The sequence below is a fragment of the Budorcas taxicolor genome, chromosome 8 (genome assembly GCF_023091745.1).
Source record: "Budorcas taxicolor isolate Tak-1 chromosome 8, Takin1.1, whole genome shotgun sequence".
In the NCBI taxonomy this organism is placed as follows: Eukaryota; Metazoa; Chordata; class Mammalia; order Artiodactyla; family Bovidae; genus Budorcas; species Budorcas taxicolor.
In genome coordinates this window covers 55,278,299-55,300,491 of record NC_068917.1, presented here as the reverse complement: position 1 = coordinate 55,300,491, position 22,193 = coordinate 55,278,299, and the positions used below count along the sequence as shown (strand labels likewise).

The window sequence follows — 22,193 nt, the reverse complement described above, 5'->3', positions numbered from 1 at the left end:
TATTTTATCAGCAGATGGAGATGATGGTTGAAGGATGGGTGTGCAGAAAGGGATGAGATTCTAGGCATCAAAGCCACCACCACCTTCATTGATGGGAAGGCTTATCTACTGTCCAGGGAACCTATTCTTATGGTGGTTATGGGGTACCATGGCAAGAGGATGCAACAGAGGTGAGCTGTGGCCAGACCACGGTGGTTTTCTATGTCAGGGGAAGGAAGCTGATTCTTTTTTTTTGTATGCCCAGGGGGTGCCTCCAGGTGATAAGTACCTCTTCTCTTCATCCTGCCTCCCATGAGCTTGCAACCCCAGGAGATACTGAGGAAGGTCACTCACCTTGTGACAGGGCAGCCTGTGCAGTCTTCCTGGGTTGGTCCTCGGCACTGGGCACATGAGGCTTCGCAGATCTGGCAGTGGCCGTGCTCATCGATGTATTCTCCTGGGGAACAAAATCTAGTTGTTTATCTTATTTCTACTTGAGAGCAGCCAGTTCCCTCTGTGGCTGTGAAAAAACAGTGGAGACAATTCAGAGAGAAGAGACCTTGAATGGCTCAGCAACAGTCCTAAATCCTGACCTTATGTTGCTGTTGTTCAGTTGTTAAGTCATGTCTGACTCTTTGCAGCCCTGTGAACTGCACCATGCCAGGCTTCCCTGTCCTTCACCATCTCCCTGAGTTTGCTCAAACTCATGCCCATTGAGTCAGTGATGCCATCCAACCATCTTATCCTCTGTTGTCCCCTTCTTCTCTTGCCTTCTATCTTTCCCAGTATCAGAGTCTTTCCCAATGAGTCAACTCTTTGCATCAGGTGGCCAAAGTATTGGAGCTTCAACTTCAGCACCAGTCCTTCCAATGAATATTCAGAGTTGATTTCCTTTATAGTTACAACTATTACTCTCCCAAGGGTCCCAGAAGTTAGAACGTCAGAAAGTTATAAGGCAGTGACATAATTCTGAATCTAGTCAACATGTGTTACAGATGTGTTATATAAGTGTTATATGTGTTATTTAAGTAGAAAGAGGCTGAGGTGGGGTGTCCCACAGGACACTGAGTTCCTACTAACTTTCCTGTTAAAACCTAAGGGCTCCTGGCCCACAGAGACCCCAGGTATAATCCTGGTTGAGGTCAAGTCACAGGCATGACCTGCCCAGATCTTGTCCCACTGCTCCAGGGTGAGGGGTTGATTCTGATTACTAGTCACAAATGCCAATTGAATCTTGGCTGACATTGGACAGATGTGAGTTGCATCTCACCCTGAGAGAGTAACAATAAGAAGATAGCCAGAGAAGTTCATCTTTCCCAAAGAAAAACCCATATGAGGCCTTCCCACGTGAACGTTCCATGTTTCACAAACCTGGGGACATTTAAACATTTTTTCACATGGCAAAGGCAGTGGAGAGAAGCCAGCCTTATTGCTGGTGATAATCCAATAATGGGTCTCCATTCATTGAATTCAACCCTTTATTCACACTACGGTATCATTGTCTTAAAAAGAAAAAAAAGGCGGAAAAATGTCTCAGTCAGATCCGAAGACCCACTTTGTATGACGTGGAAACTGATTACACCCAGGAAATATAGTTTCAGATTTCAGTCGAGTCACAACCTTCACTTGCCGCCCTACCATACCTCAGCCCTGTAAGCCTGTTGAATGTTGTTGGTTTGAGATCCATCCAGCCAGAAGAGAGATGGGGCAAGACTTGCCCCTGGTTAAGTCAAATGGTCTAACTCAAACTCCAAGGTTCACAGCCTGGTTTATTGCAGTTGCCTTGCAAAAAGCCCTGGAAACTTGAACCTTACTGATGAGGAGTGGGAGTGAAGTCCACCCCTCTGCCTTTCTCCATAGCTTTACTGAACTAGCAGAGGTGGGTAAGGCAGACCTTACCTACATAAATCTTCCACTTGCTAGCACTAAACCACAGAAGTGAAAATGAAGAGGCAGCTAGAATTTGCCTTTACATAGCAGAAAAAGCCTTTCACAGAGACTAAATCTATTGGTTTTGTTAATTAATGGGGAAGAATATATACTCAGAGCAGATCAAGAATCTAACAGTGGCCCACCCTGCATATCTTGGATTCTTTTCTTCATTGCCAGGATGCAATGTGGACCAGACAAGTGTAATTTTTAGAATGGGACTGTGGTTCTTAGCCCAGGAGTGATTCCCAGAAGTCCTAGCCCTTAGAGAGTGAGGAACCAGAAGGGCTGAAGAATGCAGAGGTTGTTCACTGCGCTAAAAGCCCAAATCATCTAGCTGAGGCGGAAAATCTCTCCTCCCCCCAGGTTCATCTCACCAAGCCAGGCACTCTGGTGTGGGCAGCCTCTGCCTCTGTAGCGAGCAACCTTTACTAATTCACTCAAAGGTCTTAGAGGACTAGTTGTACTTTTGGTAATCAGCATCCTGAGGCAGAAAAAGCTGGGATTTCTGTTTAGTAGGAGTGTTGGTTTCAAGATGGGACTGTCTCACTCAATTACAATACAGGCATTGTATTTCTGCAGCCTTCTTTTTATTTATTCAGACTCCTCCATTTCCCCTCTTTGTTATTGCCCTTGCTGAAATCTCTTCCATTTTTGCTGAGGGAGGCACAGTCAGTTGAGCAGTGTGATTTTCAGCCCAGGCATCAGCATGATAAAGAGCAGAGGAGGACCCAGGGTGGACCAGGTAGGAAGAAGCAGATCATGCCTACATGGCCAATGAAAATGATCTGTGTTTACAGAGTTCGATGACAGCTATGTGTCTTTCAAAAGATGTGTGCTGAAACAGGAATGAGAGACAGTCACAGAGACTCCTAAATCCAAAGAAAGCATATTCTAGAGAAATGTAGGATCATGGAGAACACAGCTCACTCATTCATTCATGCCATGGATATTTTTTGAACTTCTGTGTGCCAGGTACTCAGTGAGATTTAGATACACAAAATTTAAAAGGCCCTTTTCTTGTAGAATGATTTGTAAAGAGATAGTTATAATACAAATGCTGGCCACATGCCTTTGACTTTTTGCACAGTCTAGGTTAAGGTCTTAAAAAAGCAAGGGCATATGCTAGACTCTGCTAGACCTAGAGGCCAAGACCATCCCTGTGCCTTAGCACCCATGCCTGTAGGAACTGACACAGTGATGTGGGTCTCCCAGCTCCTAGTATCCATCTACCTTAACCTCCATGATATATCAGAGGCAATGCTAGGGTAGGATTTTAAACTAAATACACCTTGCTCTGCTAAATCGAATGCTACTTAGCTGGTTCTCAGAGTTGTCCCATATCTATACCCAGAATCTCCTTTGTAATTACAGGTGATGCATGGCTAGGTCAAGCAAGGGTTATCCAGTTATTACTGTGAAAATTTAAAATTCTCCTCTGTATCTGATTTGCCTCTTCTTTGGCTTCCGTAAGCCAGTAGGTGGCACTGACAGCTTGGACTTGTACTTCTTGATCTGCTCACCTATTATGGCCTCTGTTGGTGTTCAGAGAATGCCAACTTAGATATAATCATCACTTGGAATTGCCCCGTCTCGAGTGAGATTTCAAGTACACACAGCAAACACAACCTTCTTATGCCCCACTATGAATCTAGCTTACCCTAGGTGGAGCCCTAGGCTGCTTGGTCATCTTTTTCATTCATCCGTCTAGTTCCCTCTTGCATTCCTTATTTGGACAAGGCCAACCTTTCCAAGACCCAAGTCCCACCCATTTAATCCTCACTGTTTCTCAGAATGTGACGTCACTACCTAATTTGCTGTTAAGATACTGAGTATCCTCGGCATCTTTTTTTTTCTTTTTCAATGTCAAAATTCCTGTGTTATTGACTGTTCACTTGTTCCCTGTCTTTGAAGAAGTTAATTTTTTTTTTTTTCCTGGCCATTGTCAACTCTCCCTCTAATGCTCTTAGTCCTTCCTCAGAGTATTTCCCCACCAGTCTTTCTTTAGTGTTTTCTTCACATCTTCATCCTCTGATCTGTAAAAGTTCTCCCCAACCTAAAACCAACCTTCCCAAGCATTTTTCTTCCCTAATAAGTGACTCTTCAAGCCTTTTCCCTCCTACCATTTAGAAGCTAAATGGAGAAAACCTCATAACCCAGAAGCTTATGTAAGAGAGTCAGCGTAGGACAGCTAAACTGTTCATCTCTCTCCTGTCTGCATGCCTCTTAACTTGAGAGCAAGTTCTGGCTTTAGAACAGATGAGAAGAGAGGAACCTGCCCCATTTTTCATATTTATGTAGATGTCCGATTAGTTACATAAACTACTACCCCCAGCCCTTGGAGGCACAAAAGTTCCACTGCACATTTGAAACCAAAAAAAAAAAACCCCCAGATTCCAACAATGTAGTCACTTTTTTTATTTTTGGTTGTTGGAACAATAAATTCTTGTCATCTGTCTTCATTGCACAATGAAGCTGAATGTTTATGACAGGCGTGATATACAAAATTCTTAGGAAAATCACTTTTAGCACAGACTTCAGGGGTCAGTATTTTTGTTCTCCACCTCATCCTATAAGCTCTTCCTTCTGGTGTCTTCATTCATTATTATCATGTCCAAATTATCTTTCTTCTATCATCAAAAAATTTTTCACTCTCCTTTTAGTTTCTTTCTCATCTTCTAATAATTCAAAGGACACTGAGACAGTGGGGTCTCCTGGTTGGGAATGATGTCTCTGAAGACACAGCTTAAAAATTAATACTTGTAAAAGAGGCTTAGTCTGCCCGTTTTACCTCTTGATAACATTGCAAAATGTGTTTGTTTCAACAAGTCTAAGTTATAAATAAACTTTATGAAATCATCCAGAATAGGTGAACATTGATTACCTCCTCCACAGATACTAAATTTGGTTGAGACTCACATGACAATATTTTTTAGGCTTACATGGGCCAGAAGAGCTTCATGTCTCCTGTGGAAATGCTGTGCTTTCTTTTGTACCTTGTAATATTTCTTTAATGATTACAGCCAAATTTATTGTAATATTTAAGCAAATATATAAATTCAGTAAATTAATAAACATATAAGTAGATTATAATGTGAGTTTAAAACAACTTTTTATCAAGGGTGATTAATTAGGGAAAATCAGGAGGGACATTGGATAAGAAATGAGTCATTTGGGTTTTGATCCAGTTATTTCAGTGAGCAAACTTCAGTTCAGTTCAGTTCAGTCGCTCAGTCGTGTCTGACTCTTTTTGTCCCCATGAACCACACAGTACGCCAGGCCTCCCTGTCCATCACCAACTCCCGGAGTCCACCCAAACCCATGTCCATTGTGTTGGTGATACCATCCAACCATCTCATCCTCTGTCGTCCCCTTCTCCTCCTGCCCTCAGTCTTTCCCAGCATCAGGGTCTCTTCAAATGAGTCAGCTCTCCGCATCAGGTGGCCAAAGTATTGGCGTTTCAGTTTCAACATCAGTCCCTCCAATGAACACCCAGGACTGATCTCCTTTAGGATGGACTGGTTGGATCTCGTTGCAATCCAAGGGACTCTCAAGAGTCTTCTCCAACACCACAGTTCAAAAGCAACAATTCTTCTGCGCTCAGCTTTCTTTCTTGGGGTACCTGAATTATCTGTAGACCTCTGTTTAAGTGCCTTAGCACTCAGATACCAGAAACCATAGAATGTGACCTTCCTGAATGTCTCTACAACCAGAAGTGCTAATCAAATAATACTATTTCTCTGCAGGGATGTCAATAACTAGTTTTCAACTTAAGATACCACTGTGTGAAGATAGTTTTCATGAAAAAAATCTATATTATTGCATTTCACCAGCTTAAATAAATATGCTCAGTAATACTTTCAACTAGTTGTAAGTTATATACTAATGAAATAGTTCAGGTTTTAAGGACTCGTTAAGTGTAGAGTTTACAGCAAGACTCAAAATATGAGGCCATCAACTGAGACTGTAATATCTTCACTTAAAAGTCTACACAATTATTCATCCTTAAAAAGGAAGGAAATTTCTTATACATGCTACAACATGGATGAACCTTGAAGACATATGCTAAGTGAAATAATTCGTTCACAAAAGGACAAATATCACATGATTCCATTTATATGAGGTACTTAGAGTCATCAGCTTCAGAGGAACAGAAAGTAAAAGGGAAGTTGCCAGGAGCTGGGGAAATACAATGGGGGAGTCAACTGCCTAAAGGGTACAGAATTTCAGCTGGGGAATATGAAAAAGTTCTTGTGATGTATCCTTGGTGGTAAGGGTTGCACTACAGTGGGAATAGTAATTATTGCTGTAGGTCTATACATTAATAATGGTTAAAAAGGTAAATTTTATTTAAAAAATTTTTATTTTGTATTGGGGCATAGCCAATTAACAATGTTGTGATAGTTTCAGGTGGACAAAGGGACTCAGCCATACAGATACATGTATCCATTCTCCCTGAAACTTCCCTCCTGTCCAGGCTGCCACATAACGTTGAGCAGAGTTCCCTGTGCTATACAGTAGGTCTTTGCTGGTTATTAAAATGATAAATTTTATATTATGTACATTTTGCCACACACACGAAGTCTACACAAAGAGTTTATTTCTTAGCAGGGCAATACTTAATTTTAACCAAAATCTCAGGATTATCAGCCTGTGGAGATGCATTTGAAAAGCACCAACCATCTTGGAGAGAGAGTTTGTTCCACTGAGTGTTGGGAGACCCCTTATACTAAAGGAGGTAAGTGAGGAAGTGGAGAAAGCTGGCAGCTGGCACACTGTCTCCTTTCCATTAGGATTCACAAAGATAGAGTGAGCATCAAGCGACTCAAAGGAAAGGTGTTTCCACAGCCTGGAGGTGCCTGGGGCTCCTGCTGCTCTCTCCTGTCCTGCCAATGAGTCCCCCTTTTACTCCCCCATAGGCTTTTCTAAGTGATGAAACTTATCTTTGGTGACCTCATTGCATTTTCATTCTCAGGCACTAGTGTTCTTCTGTGTGATTTGTGCAGATGCTCTGAAAGGCTAGTCTGGCACCCACCCCCCACATATCCTGGCACTCCTGCAAAAAGGACAGATCATAAAATGTGGACCCAACACATTGCAAATGTTTAGTTTCCTTCAACCTGCATGCTGAATGAAGAGTAAGGAATCAAACGTTGATCCTTTGAGTTTTTCCACTGTTGTTGTTTGGACCCTGACCACAGCCTTCTTAAAGAAAAATGTATCCAGTGTATGCACCCCAGTGTTCATTGCAGCACTATTTACAATAGCCAGGTCATGGAAGCAACCTAAATGTCCGTCAACAGAGGAATGGATAAAGAAGATTCATATATACAATGGAATATTACTCAGCCATGAAAAGGAATGACAATTGTTCCATTTGCAGAGACATGAATAGACCTAAAGACTGTCATACAGAGTGAAATCAGAAGGGAAAAAATAAGTATCATATAATATCACTTATGTGTAAAATCGAGAAAAATGATACAGATGAACTTGTTTGCAAAGCAGAAATAGAGACACAAATGTAGAGAACAAATATCCAGATACCAAGTGGGGAAGGGGATGGATGGGATGAATTAGGAAATTGGGATTGACATATATACACTGCTTTGTATTATATAAAATAGATAACTAGTGAGAACCTAAAAAAAATGTATCCAGTGTGAAGTCTTGGCCAACATAGCTGAATAGAGTGGTGATGTAGCAATCACACAAACTCCCATTCTCTGACACCTACCATGTTAGAAATAGTGTTCTAAGCCAATAATGTTTAAGCCAAACAACAGTCTGTTTTATAAATGAGAAACTGAGGCTCAGAGAATTAAAAAATTCATTCAACTAGGTCAGTCACAGTGTTGGGTTGTGACCCAGATGTGTCTGAGCCCATGCTCTTTCTGCAAGATTTCCCTGGTACAAACTCATTTCCACTTTTGGAGTTCCAAGTAGCTTTGCTATTTATGAAGAGAAAGAACAGAGCACATGCCTGCTCTAAACCACTTGATGAGGTAAGGGTATCAAAAAGGAATTCACTATGTAAACAAATGAACTTTGAGCAGGCATGGTGCACTAAGCAGATTTACTCAGTGATTGAATATACCCTCCACATTTATTTTCTCTGATACGATAGCCACCATTTATTAAAAGACAATTCTGTTTATTGCATAGAGATCTTACAAACAGCTTATTCTCTCTACTAGGATAGAAGCTTTTAAGGGAAACCCCCACTTTTCTTTTAATGAATAAAATAATTGATTGAAGCTCTGCAAAGTGATTTTTCTATACTTAACTGCTGTCCAAAACCAAAATAAACTACCTCCTAAGAAATAGCTTACAATCAGAATTATAGTAACCTCTCTCTGGTCCCTCAATTTATATGAAAATTTAGTATAGATGGACTGGTGTCTATATATCTTTTTATCAATTAAGATAATTTTGCATTGCCTCTATGTTAGTGAAAAATCACTCTTAAGTCTTAGTTAGGGAAGCTGAAATTTAAAAAGACACTGAACAGTTGATTTTAGAATTAGGCACAAGAGAACACAAGAGGTATGAGTGTGATTATTATCTGTAATTAAACAAAATAAATGTACAGAGCCTATTGTTAAATCTGTGGATGAGGGAAACTGTGAGCACTTTCCCACAAGCAGGGTTCAGTGGGTAGGAGCCATTTTTTTGCCCACTGGAGGTGTACAAACTGGGGTAATGCTATCTGCTCTCCTGTAAGTGAACCTAGACTCACTGCAGGTTCTTCTGGGCACTCCATCCCTCTCTTCCTCAGAGGTGAGGTTTTACCCCTAGTGCTCAGTGTTCCCACATTTGTACCAGAGAGACCACTCATGGGAGAAAACGTACAGATTCTGATATGTTCCTAGTAAGGGGTTATGTGAGGTTCAATACCCAGTGCTGGAAGTAAGTGACCATAATTTGGGAGAATGACTTGTTTACCTTTTGGAAAACATAGCTGATTACCTGAGGCAGGCCACGCTTGGGTGACGCTTATTGAGGCAATGAGTGACTTGAAAGGAGAGGTTGTTGACTAGAGCTTCCTATAAGCCAGTGAGTGATCATGGGTGCTATGAGGCCTTAAGGACTATACCATTTCCCTGCACTTCAGACCTGATGAAGATGGCAGGTGAAACTAGCAGGGTTGTGGCCCACAGAGCCTTCCCGACACTTTTGAACTAAACAAAGGTCCTAGCCCATGAATTGGTTAAACCCAAAGTCTTTCCCAAGGATCTTAATACAATCTAAGTGTTTTCTGTGATGGTGGGAGTCCTGAACACAAGCACAAGACGAGACTTGTTATCATCCACTTTCTTTGCTATAGTGACCCAGAGAGCCTCCCTAAATAACTGCTTTTATTGGTTGTTGGTTATTTTATTGGTTAAAAAACTTGCTCCTTTTTTTTTTTTTTTTTTAAAAACGTAAGTTGGTGCAGCCATTGTGGAAAACAGTATGGAGGTTTCTCAAAAAACTGAAAAATAGGACTACCGTATGACCCTGCAATTTTACTCCTGAGTACTTATCCAAAAACCTCCCCCAAATGCCAATGTGAATAGATAATGCAGCCCAATGTTCATAGCAGCATTGTTTACAATTGCCAAGTTATGGAAGTAACCTAAGTGTCCATCAACAGATGATTGGATACATGGTATATATATCCATGTGTAAAACACTACTACTATTCCATAAAAAAAGAATAAAATTTTACCATTTTTAACAACATGGATGGACCAGGAGGTTATTATACTAAGTGAAATAAGTCAGACAGAAAGACAAGTACTGTATGATATCTCTTGTATGTAGAATCTAAACTAGTGAATATAACAAAAAAGAAACAGACTCGTGGATACAGAGAACAAACTAGTGGTTACCCATGGAAGCGGGAGGGGCAGTACAGTGTTGGCAGAGTGGGTGTTACAAAGTACTGGATGCAAGATAGGCTCAAGGATGTATTTTACAACATGGGGACTATAGCCAATATTTTGTAATAGCTGTAAATGCAAAGTCACCTTTAAAAATTATATAAAAATTTTTAAAAAATTAAAAAAAAAATGAACATAAAAGCCCAAACCCATGCTCTTAAGCCCATCAAGGCACCACTACTGTCCCTTCCTCAACGCCAGTGCCCCTCGAAGGAACATCTTCAAATTATCCTTCTAATCTTGCTCTGCAGTAACACATCCAAAGTACTGTTTTTGTCTTTCCTCTTCCTCTCTTAATCTTTCCTCTCCCTTCTTTAATCTTTCCTTTCCCTTCCTTAGTCTTTCTTCAAGCTCTGCCTGCTAACCTAAGTTGCAGACTAATTGCTAATTAAGAGAAAGAGAAGCTCCTGGAAAGAGAAGGAAGTTGCCTTCCAAGGCCTAGGGCTCCATCTGCACCTGAGCTGGTAATTGACAACTTAGTCTTTCATTGGGTCATCATTAACTCTCCCCATCCTCGGGCAGGGGATGCTGCCTTCTAAGAGATGGTTTGGTTTGCCTAGTGACGTGTCTGAGTGGAGCATGGCACCCAGCACACCTCAGTCCCTTAGTGACCGGGGAAACATTTGATGAGTCAGGCTGTGATATGTTTTGTTGACAGTAACCAGATTGTGCTTTTGAAAAGACTCAAGTGTGGAAATAAGACAGGGAACCAAAGTCTGCATTGTGCCTACAGTGGAGTGCCAGCCTAGGAGGAAGAATTGTCTTGGGTAATGCACAAATTTCAGAGTTATCCCCACCACCTGGGTTTGATTCTGGCTTCCTTCTCCAGCTGCCTGACATTAATCAAGTCACATATTTCCCTGACATTCCTCTTCTGTGTACTGTGTATTGTGGATAATATTTTCTTTCTCACAGAATGTGGTGGGGATCAGATGAGAAAACGGACCTGAAAGTGCCTTGCATAGTGGACAAAAGAATGGTAGCTGCAGTTATCATGTACTTTGGTGTGTTATCTCATTAAACCTCAAATTAATAAGGTGAGGTGAAGTGAAAGTGTTAGTCGCTCAGTTGTGTCCGACTCTTTGTGACCCTACCTGGCTCCTCTGTCCATGGCATTCTCCAGGAAAGAACACTGGAGTAGGTAGCCACTCTTTTCTCCAGGGGATCTTCTTGACCCAGAGATTGAACTCGAGTCTGCATTGCAGGCACATTCTTTACCATGTATGAGCCAGGGCAGGAGCTATCAACTTAATTGGGAATTTAAGCATCAAAATGTTAACTCTCTGACCATCACTCATATATCCTGGTCTCACTAGATCCCAAATTGTGCCTTCTTCACTACCCTTGAGGGGACTTGAACATATTGCCTGCATAGGCCCGTGGCAATGAGGCAACTGAAATTAGCAACCTGTATATGGAGAACAATCCCATCTCAAAGCAATTCAGCTGCAAGACACAACTTGCACACCTCACGTACCTCATTCAGGTAAGGTCATCTTCATACCTAATTAGCAGCCCCTTGGAGCCAGCCTCCTTCTATCAGAGCAGGCAGCTTTCCCTGCATTTAGCTGTAGAAACTTCTGAGGCTGTGACTATGCCCTTTACAGGCTGCTGAGATAGAAGTTCGGGAAGGCACACGAGGCTTTTTCCAAGCAGAGTCTCACTGAGTCAGGCACAGAGCGTGGGATTCTGAGCCGCATGCTGGGGTGGGCACTGCAGTTGGACAGCCAGGACAGGCCCTAGCTTCTTTCCTTGGCTGTCGTTGGGACAGATTACAGTGTTCCCTCTCTGTCTCAGTGACGCTGGCACACATAAGCGGACGACAGTGAAATTGGGGGCGGTGTTGCAGGTTGTGAGTGTTGTGTGCTCCGTGTGTGGCCAGGGGGATGGGTGGGGGAGTTCGTGTTGTGAGGCAAGGGGCCTCAGACTCCCTGGGTGTCAGAAGGAAGAGTCTCAGGTGCGTCCCTGCCCACCAGCCTCTTTCTGCATGGTTTGTGTCTGATTAGAGCTTTAGGCTCTGCCCAGAGCATGGGATCCAGGAGTAGGAGCTCACTTGGCACCACCGTAGAATGCTCTAGCCTCCCTCTCCACTCTTCAGGATTCCTCTCTTTCCCATTGAGCCCCTGGATGACTGTGCGCTGGCCTTTCCTCACTGAGAGAGAGGAGAGGCCGGAACAGGTGAAGTGCTTATATGAGTTGGAACCAGCTGTCCTAGCTGTGAATCCCAGGGCTCTCTCCTGTGTAAACTTGCACACGTGCTGGAACTTCTCCTCCCCTGGGCCTGACTGCCATTCTTCACAGGCAAGCCCACCTCAAAGCAGACCCTTAGCGTCTCCCCAGGGGCCACTGCATCTTCCTGCTTTACGTACATCACTGTCCTGGCTAGGGGAGGGGCTCTTCAGCATCACTGTGGGGGAACAGACCCCATAGTGGGTTCTGGGCCCTCTGGGACCAGCCCCTGCCTTCAGGTCTGCAGCCAGCAGCAGAGAGGTGGGGCTCATCATCCAGGACTCCTAGAAGCCTGGCGCTCCCTATAAACTCCCTGAGATCCCCACAGGCAGAGCTGATGAGTCAGGCTCTCCTCCCCTTCCCAAACTCCCTCTGGCGGCTGTCTGACCTGCTTTGACTCCTTTTTGCTTTCAAGGCTGCTCTTGATATTCATCTTAACCAGATTTTACACGGTGCAATGTGCCTGAGGCCCCTAGTCCTCCCAGAGCAGGAGAGGGCTGGTTCCTCTCTCTGCCGCTCACTGTTCGCCAAAATGGGCAGGGATGGGCTGTGGAAGAGCTTCCCGTGGGCTCGGGAACTTGATCGGTCTTTTGGTTATGCAATCGTTGAGTGTAATTTAGGTTGTAATTTCCTAAAGATGAATTTGTAAGAGGCCAGCATTTTCTATGGGATAAATACAAGTGCTTATTACGGTAGCACGAATGATGGGCAGGCAGAACTGTTAAGAGGAGCAGAGACAGGAGAAGGATGTCATGTGTGTTTTGGGGATTAGAAGTCCAGGTCCTGGATCAGATATAAGGGGACCTTTTCTGGGATAGCTGCTGGGTGCTTTCTCAATGGTTCCACATTTAATTCTCAGAGCCAACTTGTAGAGGTAAGCACTGCTCTCATTTTGAAGATGAGGAAACTGAGGCTCAGGAAATTTAATCTGTCGAAGATCACTGAGTTAGTGATAATCCAAATAGCTCACACTTACTCACTGATGGCCGAATGCTTGGAATTGTCCTGAGCACTTGGCGTGTATTAAATCAGTCCTTATAATAACCCCACGGGGAAAGGAGAACTCTGTACAGCTGGTATTTTGTTTTTTAAAAATGATCCTCATTTTTCTGTTGAGAAAGTTGAGGCAATGAAATATGAAGTGACCTGTTACAGTCACTGAGCTGGTGGCAGAGCTGGGACTTAAATCCAAGAGGTTAGATTCCAAACTCTGCTTCTTTAATCCTGATTTTCCAGCACTCCTTTCCCCAGAAGATAGTGGAGATGGTGTTTAACCCAGGCCCTGCTCACTTCTCATGTGCCTTTTCCACAATACTGGAAATTCGAATAACTGGTCGGGTGTTTGTGTGTGTTTGTATGGGGATAAGTTCACAATATGTAATCCTAGGCACCTCAGTTGTACAACGTGCACTATCCTTTTTTTTTAATTTTTAAATTGGAGTATAATTGCTTTTCACTATTGTGTCCATTTCTGCTGTACAATAGCATGAATGAGCTACGCTGCTGCTGCTGTTTAGTTGCTAAGTTGTGTAGAATCAAGTGTTCAAAACTTAATGGTTGCCCAGGGCATCTGGTTCTCATTGTACCCTTCCCTGAAGACAGGGCCATTTCTTGTTTAGTTTTGGGTCCTCGTAGCTTTACCGCATGAGTAGAAGATAGGTCCTAGACTTGTTTTGTGTTTTGGGGGGAGAAATTCAATAAATATTTGTTTGTTGTACTGAAATCAGTGACTTGGGCCTGAAAAATATGGGGGAAATGGAGCATATTTCAGGAGGGGAACACTTAGAAAGCAAAGGATTGGGAGACTGGATGAGGCATGATGTCTCTGTGACTCAGGAAAATGTTTGGATTGACTGAAGCTAAAACTGAGTTTGGATAGAGGATACAGACCATGGAACATCAGACAGAGGTGTATCAAATGGGTGTGGTTGGCCAAAGTGAGCTGTGGAAGATCTAGGAATAGTGTCGCTGATGAGAATAAATTTGGTGGATGATCACCCTGTTCAGGGGAGACTGACTGAACTGGAGGGCACGGTCTGAAAAGTCAGCTCTGAAGTTGCTTCAGAAGTCCTGGAATGAGGGAGTTGGAGCTATTGCAACCCAAATCATGATGATAAGGTGGTTCGAGAAAACAGAGTCACAGGCTCTCAGGGAGAGGGGGATTTTGGAGCTTTTCTACTCTCGCTACTCCCCCTCCCTTAGGGATCAGGGTTAATTGTCTCAATGGTTTCCAGTCCAATGACTGCCCAGTGTTTGAATGAAAAGGAAAAGGGAGAACTCTTTCTCCTCCATTTTTGGAAAATCCTGTCAGAAATGTCTTTGTAGTTAGTAGGCCAAAATGGCTTCTGAGTAAATTTCACATATTGGTCATTTCCAAAGGAGAAATAACTGCTATGAAAAAAAAAAACAACACATATTTATGAGAAGAGTGAAAAGAATCAGATTTGAGTCCAAGACTCAGGCACATGTAGCTTTGAGTAAATCAGGTAATTGCTGAGCTTTAGTTACTTCTGTGACAGTGGGGTTAAAACATATCCTGCCTGGTTCTCTATTTTATTTGGAGGATCAAGTGATATGCCTTGTGACAATGTTTTGGAAACTTTAAAATGCCTTATAAAGAAGGGGAAGATAATGATGATTAATGCTCCACAGGAGGGAATACAGTACAGTTTAGTGACAGACAAAGCTGGATTCATATTCTGACTCTACCGCTTTCTAGCTGTGGGATCTGGGCTCTACTTCTAACCTCATTTCCATAGCTGCAAAATGGAATACAAATAGCCCTACTGTATAGAGTTGTTGTGACAACTATTTGATAAAGGACTGAAAAGCACTTAGCACGGAGTCTGCCTGACATATAATAAGCATTGAATAAATACAATTACTGATTATTGATAAATGATGGCTCCAGCACACAGGAGATGAGCTGAGAACAAGAAATCAAATCCATGGACTTGAACTTTAGGCATTAAAGAAGTGGTGGTAGCATTGATAGGGCCTGAGAATGTGAGGGAAGCTGGTTGCGATGAACTGGCAGATGTTTTGAAAATGCACAATTCCTGGGATGGTGTTGTGTGTTTATACAGATGCCCCAGGCAGGATTTTGACAGTGGTGGTTTTCTGGGTCTGCTCAACATTGAGCATCTGTGTTCCCTATCCGACACACGTATAACAAGAGTTGATGGAGTAAAATATAGTGCAGGCGTTCACAGCCCATTCTGCCAAGAGCCATGCCATAAGCAATCAGGGGCTCAGTGCATTATTACCAGATAGAGTGTCATGTTTAGATGCCAAGATATGAAAGAAATGTCATCACCTACACATTCCGGTGGAGGGGCCATCCTGTTCTTGGCCGGATGGTTGTTTGGCAGAAAAGTCAAACATCTGTAGACATTCAAATATAAAACCCATGAAGAAGGAAGGTCAGTTGTTACAAAGGGTTCTTATCATAGTGATTTCAGATGCTTACCTGTGTTTCATGCCCATCCTATAACATGCTTTTCAATCAGTGACGAGTCTCAGGTAAGTGAACTACTGCATTAGTAGGTTAAAGGCGCATCACACTGGCAGAGGCTATGCTTGTGGAAGGTGCAGTGAGCAGTGTCCTTATAATCAAGGCTAATCAATCTTGGCTAAGTGCCTGGGAAGGGGAGAGCATGAGTTTGATATTATTTGTGTTCAGGAGAGCGAGCAGTTTGAAAAGTATATCTCTCTCAAGAAAGTTTCATCAGTTAACTATCAGGCAAGCTGATATTCACTTAGGAGATTCCTTTTTTACAGATGAAAAAGCTGAAAATAAGAGTTACACAGTTTGCCCCAAATCACTCAATTTGCCTGTTGCGTGTCCATATTCAGCTATGCTGAGGGGAAAAGAAATAATCATTTGGGAAAACTGTAGAGAGAAATAAAGGCAAAGCAATACCCAGAGATGACAGAAGCCTGCTTTTTCTTGGTTGGCAAAGGACTTGATACCAGAAGGCTGTTGATAGTGACATACAACTTAGTTCACATATTAAAATTCTAGAGCTCCATGGGGTCACAAAGAGTTGAACACAACTCATTGACTAAACAATGAAACTTGTCAAAACATTTTGGTAAATAATCTATTTGGAGTCAGGAATGCCAAAAAGTCACCTGGTATTAGATAGCTCTGTGGAAATGTATGCATTCGTTCATTTAACATAATTTTTGATCACCTAGTGCATGCCAGGCATGCTTCCAGTGATTTGAGACACAGTGGTGGGCTAGACACAAGTCTCTTCCCTGGTTCAAACACAGGAGTTAGAGAGTAAACCACAAGTACAGTGAGCTAGTAAACTTTGTCTAATTAGAAGCTAATCAATGCTACAGGGAAAACAAGGCAAATAGGGCAAGCACATTGGGGAGTGCTGGTAAGGGATGCAGGTTGCAAATGGAATATAATGAGATCCAGAAACAACAGCTATAGAACCCAAGATGTGAGTGTAGGCATTAAACTGGAGTTGTTCCTAAAGTTAGTTGACAAGGTTAATTACCAACATGCAGTACAGTAATTTTGCTTCCAGTAGGCTAGACAGTTGCACTTCAGAATACACTAGCCCTATTCTATCTAGACTTGTAATATCCGTAGTTAAAAATGACTGCTTTCCTAGACATGTGGTCCCCAGGCAGATTGCCCAATGTGAGTCCAATTTTTAATGCAAAATGTCTTTCCAGCACAGAAATGTACTGCCAATTTATTGAAGTTCGCAGAGAGAATGATACTGGTTGACAAAAGCATGCTAAGTAGGAGTGTTATGTTTCAGGAGGTAAAGTGGAGGGATGAAGCAGACAGGGACCCCACATCAGGCAAGCAGGCATTCCCAACTCAATTCACATCACAGTTTTCATCAACCCACTTTTCAGAGAAACCACCCGGGCTGGAAAAAAGAATAACTGCCTGAGCATTCAGAATCACTGGGAGCTACCTAAGGCACTAATAGTTAATATAGTAGATCTGTCTTTTGGACTTCCTCATAAAAAGAACCATAAAGAGTAGGGGGTTAAATGTGATCCAAGGGGTTTAACAGTATTTTTAAGAGAAAATACTTTAAAAATGAAATTGACAGGGAGTCTGAGGGAGATGATGGCTCACTATATGAGGAGGCTTTAAAAGTAAAATTCTTAAAGTATAAATCACAAAGGGTCTCAGTGAGGAAGAAAAGGCAGGAGGTGCTTATAGAAACCAGTACCACTTCACAGCGAAGTCTGCCAAGTTTGATGCTTAGATGTGGAAAAGGCGGCCAGAGCATCCACGATTTCCTGCTTGGAGCCCTGGTTGCTTCTGGGGGATGGGATATTGCGGGAGGGCTGCTTAAACTTTTCAGTGGCTCTCCAGAGCACCCGATGCTGTCTAGATCCTTTACAGGGCACTTGGGGCCATTCACAGCTGGGCCCTGGTCTGCACCATTGGCTCATCTCTCTCTCTGCTCCCCAGCTTATTGAACCCAAGACTCTAGGCCGGAGAAGCTCCTGGCACTTCCGAGCCCCTTTCTCCAACTCTGTCCTTCCACCCCTAACCTCCTGCCCAGAGGACTGACAACTCTCTCTACTATATGCATGGATAGTATTTCCTCTCTGGGTTGTTTTTTTTTTTCCTTCATAGTCTATGTTGCTAGGTCAGGTTACTTTCTCTCTAGCGTTTTCTGTTTCTCGTGGTGGTTTAGTCACTAAGTCATGTCTGACTGTTGTAACCCATGGACTGTAGCCCACCAGGCTCCTCTGTCCATGGAATTTTGCAGGCAAGAATACTGGAGTGGGTTGCCATTTCCTTCTCCAGGGGTATCTTCCCAACCCCAGGATTGAACCCTGGTCTCCAGTACTGCAGGCAGATCGTTTACTGACTGAGCCACCATTGCAGTATAAAGCTGTAAAGGCAGGGCTCCTCATTCATTCTATTCCCTGTGTCTAGACAGTACTTGGCACATAGTGTTAATATTTAGTAAAAAGGTGAGTAAATGAATAGTTCAATTAATTAATGTTAGATAAATGCTAATAAGAATGAATGTGTGTCTTTTAAGCTACCAAGTTGTGGTCATTTGTTATAGCAGCCATAGGAAATGGATACACCAAAATTCCAAGGGCACGTTGGTGGTAGAAGAGTCTGATGATGTATTGTCCAAACTCTGGAGTTCCCCATTGGTGCTGTGTGGCTGGGGATGAATTAATAACCTGTCAGTCTCAGGGCAGCAAGCCATGTGGGGGATACTGATCTTGCAGAAGTGTCAACACAGTTGCCTGCTTCTCTCTCTGTGAGGTGGGCTGAGGAACCCTTGTAAATAGGATGCTTCTGGAGAGAGGCAGGCGGAGGCTGAATTCACTGTGCCCTGCCCACCACCCAAATGACTCACAGCAGAGTCACAGAGAGCATCCTGTATCCTTGAGGGAGGGCAGAGCATGGGATAGGGAAAGGGGTTCCTTCTCTGTAGAGGAAGGGGGTGGTTTGTATGCACCCTTGTCTGTCATCATGCATTATCTTGTGTTATTATTATCTGGTGCTATTATTGCTTTTTTCTTTTAATGAACAAAGTGAGCATTAGAGGGATTCAGTAATGCATCCATGGGTACACAATAAATGGTCAAGCTGGGACTTGAATCCAGATCTCTCTGGTTTAATGACTAGGTCTGTAACTAACATCAGTGCCAGTGGTTCTCAGGGTGGGACTAGCAGCGTCAGCATCACCTGCTTTCACATTATTAGAAATGTAATTATTACATTATTAGAGATGTTAATTCTCAGCTTCCACCTTAAAGCTACTGAATCAGAGACCCTGGGGTGGGGCAGCAGTAATCTGTGTTTGAACAAGCTCTTCAGGTGATTCTGATATCTGTTCAAGTTGGAGAACAGGTGCTCCCTGCTGTTCTTCTTCAAGTCTTTTGGAAGGACAATCACCATCTTGCTTGCTACTCTGAGTTAGTATCTAGCACAAGTGGAAGAAAGTGGCCAGTGTGCACGGTACAAGGATATTCCAGACTGTTGTAGAGATTGATGTAACGTCTTCCAGTAGTGGATATAAGAGAGAAGAGGGGGAATCCAGTGCAGAGTCAGAAATTCTGTTTACTGCCTGGAGAGTATTTGCTGTTTGTAACCGTTGTGAAAGTGAAAGTGTAGTCGCTCAGTCATGTCCAATTCTCTGTGACTCCATGGACTATAGCCCACCAGGCTCCTCTGTCCATGGGATTCTCCAGGCAAGAATACTGGAGTCAGTTGACATTCCTTTTTCCAGGGGATTATCCTGACCCAGGGATCGAACCCCAGTCTCCCACTTTGCAGGCAGATTCTTTACCATCTGAGCCACCGGGGAAGCCCTCTGAAATCTTTAGATACAGATAAATATCTGTATAATTACCCTAAGACAACACCAAGAGAGTGATGCTGCTTCTGTTGACATCATTATCAGCATTTTTAAAGCACCTACTTGCATCCGGAATGCTCAACACTAGATGTGACCTGTGTGTTCTTAGAGCTTATGAAACCGGAAGTCCAAATTATAATGATCAGAAGCCCAGAGAACACATGTCACAAAATGGGGCAGGGCCTGAATTAGATTTTGGAGGAAGCCTGACCTTCATACTCTCTCAGTTTCATGAAGAATTTAGTGAGCTTGCCCATTTCGTTTAGTTTATGTTTCCAGTTTCTCTCTATTTTTTTTTCTTTCTCAGGCCTTTATCAAGTGTAGCAGAAAAGTTTTTGTATATATATATATAAACTGGGGGCTTCTCCAATGGCTCAGCAGTAAAGAATCTGCCTGCCATGCAGGAGACACAGGAGTCATAGGTTTGATCCCTGGGTTGGGAAGATCCCCTAGAGGAGAAAATGGCAACCCACTTCAGTATTCTTGCCTGAAAAATCCCATGGACAGAGGAGCCTGGCAAACTACAGTACAAAGGGTTGCAAAGAGTTGGATATAACTGAGCACCATATGTAAATGGCATATGTATATGTATAATGTAATACATATGTATAATATAATACATATTTTTAAAACTTACAAATTTTTGCCTAGCTAAAAATTTTGACATTTTGGTTCTACTTGTTTGTCTAAGTATGAATAGAATGCTAGAATTCTAAGTTATATTCACTTAAAACTTTGATATAGTTCTATTTATTCTGGTATCTAGTATTATGCTAAAAGTCTAGAAAGCTTATTAGCTTAGTGATTAAAAAAATTTTTTTTGAATGAGGCTTGAAACTTGTAATCCAATTCTGAGAATATAAAGAAATATCATGTATTATAAAAAATTGATATAGTATTATTAACTAAAGTAGAGATTTTGTTCAAATTTCACAGAATCTTATGCTGGTGTTCATTATTTGTTTTCATACCTTATTCAAGATTCACATTGCATTTAATTGCATCTAGCAGCTTCAGCTGCATGCAACAAATTCTGATAAATTCTCTTCATTTTACTGTTACCAATGTTTTATAATTTTCCTTGTTATGGCTTCTTAGGTACACCTATCATTTAAAAGTAAACATTTAATTTCCAAATACATGATGTTTTTAAAGTATCTTTGATATTAATCTTTCATTTTGATATTAATTTCTCATTTTGAAATGCTTCTCTGCAATCACACTCTTTTTCAGTCTTTTAACTTTATTGAGGCTTTTAATGGCTAAGTCAAAGTTCTCTCTTGGTAAATGTCACATTGCACTTGAAAATATGTAGGTTATTTTCAGATATCTTTTGATATTGATGTCTAATATAATCCCACAGTAAGACAAGAGGCTCTGTATTTTCAATACCTTTAGACCATGAAATTTTTGCCCCTTGTTTTATGTGTCTGGATATGTTCCAGTGTCTCCTGGTTTATATTCTATGGGAAGTTGAATAGAATTTGTACCCTGATATTGTGTAAAAATTGTATAAGTCTTAATTATGTTGAATTGGTTCATAGTGCTTTTCAGGTCTACTGTATCCTACTTTTCTATCTATTCTATTATTTTTTGAGAGTTTCATATTGAAACTCCAACTAAAAATCTTAAGGTATCTACTTAAAACAGTGTATAGCAAGACTATATGTAATTTTGCTCTGTATTTGCGAAGTCTCCTGTAAATGTGTTATTTAAAAAATAAACAGAAAATAAAATGATGTTTGCAAGAAAACGGAAAAAAGAGTTTAGTGAGCTTGAACATTCCCAAATGATATACCTATTAGTTGGCTTCCTTTCTGACATAGATATCAAATGGAAAATTGCCAACCCTAAGAAGCCCTCTGTGGTCTGCAAATGTCTGGCCACTTCCTCACACTGTATTCTGTGGGAACAGCATAGGTGGGTCTTTACTTTACAGGTCTGGATCATGCTGTTTTACTCCCATAGAGCTGGGAAGGAAATAAGGTCTCACATAGCAGTGAGATAATAGCAAACTGACATGTATTTTTTTTTTTTTTTTTTTTGGTGGGGTTAAGATCTTTCTAGAGAGTAGTTCCTAAAGAAATAATAGGTTTCAAGTAGTGAGAATGTGGAAAGCCTATTTTTCAGCTTCTGTTTTTTATGTAACCCTTAAGATCTGTGTATTTTGAAAGGATGGACTTCCCTGGTAGCTCAGCTGGTAAAGAATCTGCCTGCAATGCAGGAGACCCCAGTTCGATTTCTGGGTCAGGAAGATCCCCTGCAGGCCCTAGTCCATGGGGTCACAGAGAGTTGGACACAACTGAGCGACTAAGCACAGCATATTTTGAGATGATACCTTTGCTAAACCAACTTCTGGTTGAGCCCCTTGTGCTGGCTCAGCTGCTTCAAACGTAGTTTGTGACATGCAGGCAAAGGTTGCATCTACTCAAGTTATCCAGCCAATGACTTGAAGTTTGTTTGATGACTTTATTTATGGCTGTGCAGGCCCTTCCTTGCCGTGTGGGCTTTTCTCTAGTTGTGGCAAGCAGGGACTACTCTCTAGTTGTGGTGTGTAGGCTTCTCACTGGGGTGGTTTCTCTTGTTCCAGAGCATGGACTCTAGTGCCCACAGACTTCAGTAGTTGCAGCTCCCAGGCTCTAGAGCACAGGCTCAGTGGTTATGATGAGCAGGCTTAGCTGCTCTGTGCCATGTGGGATCTTCCCACACCAAGGATGGAAGTCGCATCCCTTGCATTGGCACGTGGGGATTCTTTACC

At 42.1% G+C, this 22,193-nt stretch overlaps 1 protein-coding gene across 1 annotated transcript in view; it reads right to left on the bottom strand.

The window, feature by feature from the left end:
• Window positions 1–22,193, bottom strand: part of PCSK5 (proprotein convertase subtilisin/kexin type 5) — a 503,247-nt gene that overhangs the window by 99,787 nt on the left and 381,267 nt on the right. Inside the window, exon 21 of the mRNA XM_052644706.1 lies at window positions 334–436. Coding sequence (XP_052500666.1) covers window positions 334–436 — 103 coding nt within the window. The remainder of the gene's footprint in view (window positions 1–333; window positions 437–22,193) is intronic.